The 7600-nt window shown below is 36.3% G+C and overlaps 1 protein-coding gene across 1 annotated transcript in view; it reads left to right on the top strand.

Moving 5' to 3' along the window:
• Window positions 1-3532: 3532 nt before the first annotated feature.
• LOC110315738 (vomeronasal type-2 receptor 116-like) overlaps window positions 3533-7600 on the top strand; it is a gene marked incomplete at its 3' end in the record, with an annotated part of 32245 nt that continues 28177 nt past the window's right edge. The window contains 1 exon segment of the mRNA XM_021189717.1: window positions 3533-3744. Coding sequence (XP_021045376.1) covers window positions 3533-3744 — 212 coding nt within the window.

The raw sequence follows: 7600 nt of genomic DNA, 5'->3' as shown, positions 1-7600 counted from the left end.
TTAAATTGTCAAGTCTTTAAAAATATCAATATTTTCCTCCAATGAAAAATCTGTATGTGACAATGTAGGAAAATTTCATTAGTACACTTTACTTTTTAGACATCAAATACTGCATAATGTATGCAAAATGAAGAAAACTGAAGNATATACTNTTGCTTAGCATGTTTTGGGNGATTGAAATATTTCATANTGAAGANAATATGATAATATAGAAATTAAACTCTTCAATACATCTTTGGGAAATCGTTGAAACTGACAAGAATTCTTTTCTTAACTGCCTTGAAGCCTGATAGCGGTCTCCTGACAGGCTTTCCCAGTGCCTGGAAAATACAGAAATGGATGCACACAGTCATCTATTGGACAGAACACAGGTTCCCAAATGAAGGATGTAGAGAAAGAACCCAAGGATCTGAAGGGGTCTGCAACCCTGTAGGAGGAACAACAATATGAGCTAACCAGTACCCCTCCCCCCCCCCAGAGCTCATGTCTCTAGTTGCATATGTAGCAGAAGATGACCTAGTTGGCCATCATTGGGAAGAGAGGCCCTTGGTCTTGTGAAGATTATATGTCCCAGTACAGGGGAATGTCAGGGTCAGGAAGCAGGATTGGGTGGGTTGGGGAGCAGGGCCAGGGGAAGGTAAAGGGGACTTTCAGGATAGCATTTGAAATGTAAATGAAGAAAATATCTAATAATGAATAAAAGAAAAAAAGAAAATATCTAATTAAAAAGAAAAGAAAACAATTTTGTAAATGGAAGTATTAAAAACACTGTCATGTCAACCATATTAGCCCTCATCACAGTAGCTATAGCATTTCACTCCGTATGTCAGTCATGTTTTGGATTGCTATATGTATAATAGAATTATACTCATATCTGTATCAGCCAAAATGATGTTATTCTAATTTGATGATATCAAAAANNATTTTCTGACAAAAATCCAAGATATCAATTCCTAAAGAGTTAATGTGCTATTTAGAAGACATAATACAAGTAATTCCTTTCATTTTGCTTCATGAAGTCCATGATGTTTATGTACAGTTGATAAGGTTGGTATTGTATACATGTTTTATTCCTGACCACTAGGTATTAGACAATAAACAGTGGCTTCTTCCCAACCAAATCCTGATTTGCTTTCTTTATAGCAGTACTTGCTTATCTGTTATCTATTCATGTGGAAGTGGGGACTTCAACATTATTTTTATTGCAAATGACTTATTTTATATATTTATATTCCAAGTTTTGACCCCCTAACCCCGCCCCAGGATAAATTCTTCAACCCAAATTGCCTCCCATATTCCTCTCAGAGGGTTTNCCCCACATCCACACCACCACCAGTCATCACCCTTCCATGGAGCCTCAAATTAGAGTAGATTTAGGCACATGTGCTTCCCCTGACCCAGGTAAGGCAGTCCTCTGCCACGTAAAGTACTAGGTGCCATGAACCACTTTATGTATGCTATTTGGCTGGTGGTTTACTCTGAGTTCCAGGTAACTTGACACTGTTGGCCTTCCTATCAGGGTGTCATCCCCTTCAACTTCTTCAATAATTTCCCTACCTGTTCTGGGTNCCCAACCTCAGTTCAGTGGTTGGTGGAAAGTGTCTGCATATGNCTCAATCAGCTGCAGGTAGACCCTCCCAGAGGACAGCTCTGCTAGGCTGCTATCTACAAGTACAACATAGCATCAGTAATATATATATACTATATATCATAGTATCAGGGACACGATTTGAAGCCTGCCCATGGGACTGACCCAAGTTTCGCTGGTTACTGGATGGTTTTTCCTTCTCTCTTGTCTCCCAATATACCTGATCTTGGCCACTTTTCCATTCCCACTTCCCTATTAAAAAAATAGAACTAAATTCTTGCTTCTATCACTGAAGAGTTATTTGAGCATATAATTGTTCATGCTGCATTGCAGACAACCAGATGAAGTACCTTACATTATATACTTAAGAAATCACAAAGACACCTTAAACTGTAGCTCAAAGGAACATGATCGTCTGTCCAAAAGATATCACTGAACTTATGCATGAGCGCACGCGTGCACCACACACACACACACACACACACACACACACACACACACAGAAATGATATATGATATACAATTATTTCTAGAATAATTTCATTGTCATGAAACAAATAAAAAATGTAAGATTGATATAGAACTGGAAAATAAAACAAATAAATACTAGTTTCTACTTAGTACATTGCCTCTTTAGAACAGACACATTATAGGTATTCACTTCTCTCATTGTATTAATGCATTCATAATGATAACGGAGTTGACTCCTGAATTCAACAGGTATGTTCTTATGGCACAGTCAGAATTAAAGTAAATATGAAGAGAAAACATTGCAGTCAGTTATGTGCCCATATAAACAAAATTTCCATTACTATATTCCCTGTGTCCACACCTTGCATTTCACATGCAGGAGTCACAATAATGTACATAATTTACTGAAGAATGTCATTGCCTGTACATCCCTTTAGTCTTTTTGTTATCCAGCTTTCATAGAAATCAAACTAAGAAGAAAATGTAGCCATGTCTATACTACAGCACAATGTATTTTTCACTGAAATAAAATTGTTTTATTGCTAGAAAATACTTGCTTTTGTTTTATCTGTAGAGTAATTCCATGAAATGCACATAGAGATCCTCAGCACATTATATGTTATTTGGAGAAATTGGGGGAGGCAGTATTTCTCTTCTGTGCTCATGTCAAAAAGGGGAAACAAGGGGTAACGAGGACAATGGGGATATATCAATTCAATGATCCACCATGGAAAAAAAATAGAGAATAGCCAAGAAGATCAAATTTAAGATCAAATTAGTATGATTTCTACAGTGAAATTAAGTTATGCATCTGAAGTGGTAAGTTCACCTCCACATTAGCTAAATAAGAATGAGAAACAAAAGGTCAGAGCAGTGAACTGACCAATTATTTGTATATAGACATGCATGTATCCAAGACAATGTTCTCAGAATGCTGAGACACATAGGATAGTTTAAAAGTATTAATTTTTATGGACTTGGTGTCCCTTTAATTAAACCATCAATTCGTGGTATGTGTTTTTTCTTTTCTGTTTCCATATTTCCAATAATGATTTTCTTTGATGATATATTTGGGCATTATCTTGAAAGATTCTCTCTCTCAAAAATAAATCTGGCTTGGTACACCCCTGTGGCCAAAAACAGAGAAGTAGAAAGCAACCCTGGGATTTTTCATTCTTGAAGTAAATAATTGTGATTCTGATTAGAAGAGAAAATATGTCCTATTAAGCAGTAATCTGTTTTTCACTGAGTGTAGTGCCTCAGGTGGAGAGCCTGAAGGATCAAGTGCGATATAACTCTCAAGGGGTGCATGAAAGGATCCTTGCAAATATCTCTAGCAGATTAGAGTGACATATTCACTTATAATGTCAACATCAATGAAAATATATCAGCACAGTAACTCAAAATATATTTGTTACACACCATGGGTGTTACCACCCCATGACTTAGATCTTAATGGCAACATCTGTTAATATGCTGTTCTCTTGTCTTCTTTTCATTTGGTTTTTACAGATGTCAAATTTCACCTGGATCATTGCAACTAATATCTGCCCAACTGACACAAAGTCCCTATTACACTATGNTGGGACTGTGGTCATTGGTGCATTTTTTCCTATTTTACACTCACCTGTAAGTCAAGCAAGAGAATGGAAAATCTCTCCTAAGGACAAAGGAAATTATTTTGGGTAAGTGCTTTTTATTAAATAATTTTACACATTGTCTCCTGCTTTAAGTACGTACTCTAACATATTCCCAAGTATTTCTCATCACGAAGCTCCACATATTCCCTACCAAGTTCTCTAATTGTGTTTTCTTAGTGCCTCTTTCTGTCCTCTCAAGTGAGAAGAAAAGTGTTTCATTTAATTCTTTTATGTTTAATATTTGATTGCTGCAGTTTGTTCTCCTTTCCCCGTGCCACCAGTCATTCCTCAGTCTCAGAGCATACACCATGCCAGTTCTATAATAAGATGGTTTCTGGCAGTGGCCTGACACAACAGTTCAGAGAATTGGGGAATGCCAGTTGTGATTGGGTTAGAGCAGATAATGCCTTTGAAGTCTGTGACTTTGGAAGTCCTGCTCAGGTTTCAGAGTGATAGGTGTTGCTCGAGTCATCTGACTCTGATTTGAGTTCAATAGGGCAGAATTAGAAATTTACATATCTTCACTTTTATTTTGTATGATTAACATTTTGTAGGTTATTGAAAGGTAATATTTTTCACATCATTTGATTTCAGATTATAACATACTTAAACCATATGTTTCCATTACACATTACTGGACTTTGAGGATTTATTCGTAAAATAATAAATTCAGTGTGATTATGTCCAGTGATAGCTCTTCCTTAGTTTTTAATCTGCAGGAACAGCAGATCTAGATAGAAATTTTATTTCAATTTCCTTGATGAACTCAGAGATAACCATGTAAAATACTTTTTCAAAGTAATAAAGTGTACTTTTTATCATGCTGAAAATTCTACCACTGTATACACATAAATTGAAGAACTGAAATGGAAAGCAAAGCATGTATTCAACACTGAACTCAACATGGGGGAATAAACATGGGCAATGAGTGTCAAGCTTTGGTTAATTGCTAGAAAATTGCTGAAAGACTAAGTAGATCCTTAGGAATGATACATGGCTACACTTTGATAACAAGTTGGCATGGTGATAATGTGTTAGTTAGGTCAAGACAGTGCTAAAGGAAAGCAATTCAGAAATAAAACATTTTTAGGTAGAGAAGACATCTTTTCGTAGTTTGTCATAAGATTTAATAGTGACCAGAGTATTCAAAAGTTCACAGCTAGGTGAAATANTTCATGTGCATATTTCAAGGCTACATTTTTTTCAGTTTTGCAAGCAATAACAGTGTATTTGATTCCCCCCTTTTTGTCTCGTGCAGTATCTCAATGCCAGGCACCACTTTGCATTATGCCACATGTCTCTCCAGACAGTATAGTGATAGCAATCTGACTGCAACACCACATATGAAGTAGAACAGAGATTTAAGTGCCCAGCACATAAAAAACAAACAGTTGCAAACAGCTTGTCAGATTATTTAACACGATATNAAATAAGGAAATAGAATTTCCAGATTGTTTTATTTACCATGTATGATAAATATACTTGCATTATTTAACATATTCTAACTTTATTTAGCTTTATACAAGGTAGGGTATATGAACAGACATACATTAATATCTATTAAGCTTCGTTCAAACCCCTGACTAAACCTTTATAATACAGTGAAGGAGTACCTAGTCATTTTGAAATGGGTATTTCTGACAGTGGTCAGTACATTTTCTGCACACTATGATTCATTGTGCACAAGCACAAGCATCATGATTACAATGAACACAAATGATCATGTGCTTTAGGGTGGCTAGAAATATATATATCAACATTGGTGTTTCAATTTACCTTTTTATAATGGAATTTATTTTCTGATTTTTTTATTAATTCATTTTGCAATAATTTAATGCAAAATGTGTTTTTTAGCTAAAAAGTACTTTGGCAGAATAAACAACAGCAAGGCAAGCATGGGAACTTCAGGCAAAAGTATTTTAGACATAAAATGAAGACTGAATATTTGATGTATTTTCTATAGTGGTATTTGTAAAACTATAACATTTTTCGGGGAAATATTGCTAGTCATGTTACAAGTTACACGGATATCGGGTAAATATTAAATCATGAAAAAAATCCTAATTACAAAAATATGTTTTTGGTTTAAGATCATGGAAATTCACAAAATAACATCCCAATAGGACAGTGGAAGTGAAAATACATGCTAATAAATAAAAAACAAAGTTCTTTATATAAATATGAAATTAATATTTGTTACATTGTGAACATCCTTGTATCCTCCCTTTAGTCTTCTTTCTTGCTTTTCTATAATCTGTACTTCAAAGCACATGTCTACTTATAATTGGGAACATGCCATGTTCATCTTTCTGGGGCTGGGAAACCATGCTAGGGATAAGTTTTTCTAATGCCAAATTCTATTCTGTCATTTTTTAATCATTTTATTTGATTGCATTTTCAGATGATCTCTACCTTCTTGGTTACCACTCCACCAACACCCCATCACATCCCCAAACATATCCTCACCATTGTGTCTATGAGGGTACTCCTGTACCCATTTCCCCATGCCCACCTCACCCCTCTAGCATCACCCTATGCTGAAACATGAAGACTCCCTCCCCTCTCACTGATGTCAGATAAGGTCATCCTCTGCTTCATATGTATATGTATATTTGACTCCCTCCATATACACCCTTTGGTTGGTGGTTTAGCCCTTAGGAGATCTCTGTGGTCCAGTTAGTTGATATTGTTCTTATTATTGGGTTGTAATCCCCTTCGCATACTTCAGTTCTTCCTTATCTCTTCCACTGAGGTCCCATGACTAAGGACATTTGGGTATAAGTATCTGTATCTGTGTTGGTCAGGTGCTGGTAGGACATCCCAGGAAACAACCATATCTGGCTCCTGTCAGCAAGTACTTCTTGGCATCCCCAATAGTGTGGAAGTTTGGTGGCTGCAGATCAGATGGATCCCTATGTGAGGTGTTCTCTGGATAGCCTATCCTTCAGTCTCTGTTCCATTTTTTTCCCTATCTTTCCTTTGGGCAGGAACATTTCTAGGTTTAAATTTTGAGGTAGATAGGTGGCAGCATCTCTCAAGTGGGTGTTGTGCCGCTCTCCTGGAGGTTGTCTCTACAGTTTATATCTCCTTTCACTGAGTATTTTGGCTAAACTCACCATCATTAGCTCCTGAGAACCTTTCACTTCACTAGAGTATGGGACTTTCTAGTGCCTACCCCAGTTACCCATCCTCCTCTGCTATGTTTCTATGCAATTTCCTGATCTGCTGTACTTCTGTGTTGTACCTGTTCCTGCCCCCTTTTTCCTCTCCTCCTCTCTGTTGTCCCTCTCTCTGTCTAGATCATGTGATCCTTTTGTTCCCACTTCTATGCAGGATTGAAGCATCTGTACACCCTTCTTCCTACTCCTTAGGTTGCATCTGGTTTGTGGGGTGTATCATGGGTATTCTGAGTTTTCAGGCTAAAATCCAATTACCAGTGAATACATATTATGGATAATTTTTCGTTTCTGGGTTACTTCACACAGGATATCCATTTGCCTGGGAATTCCATGAAATCTTTTTTTCTAATAGCTGGATAGTAGTTTGTTTATGTAAATATACCACAATTTCTGTATCCATTCTTCTGTTGGGGGACCTCTGGGTTGCTTCAAGCTTTTGACTATTGTAAATAAGACTGCCATAAACATAGTGAATCAGATCTGTCTACAAACACCTGTACTCAAAAAAATTGGAATATCTAGAAAAAAAGGGGTGATTCTCTAGACAGATACCAACTACCAAAGTTAAATCAAGATCAGATAAAACATTGAAACAGTACCATAATTATAAAGAAAAAGAAGTAGTCATTAAAAGTTTTCCAGCCAAAAAAAAACAAAAAAAAAAAACAAAAAAACAAAAACAGTAACAAATGGGTTTTAGGGTAGAATTCTATCAGACATTC

Source organism: Mus pahari, unplaced genomic scaffold, assembly GCF_900095145.1.
Source record: "Mus pahari unplaced genomic scaffold, PAHARI_EIJ_v1.1 scaffold_9506_1, whole genome shotgun sequence".
NCBI lineage: Eukaryota > Metazoa > Chordata > Mammalia > Rodentia > Muridae > Mus > Mus pahari.
Note: the sequence above shows the minus strand (reverse complement) of the source record. Positions and strands in the feature narration are given on the sequence as shown.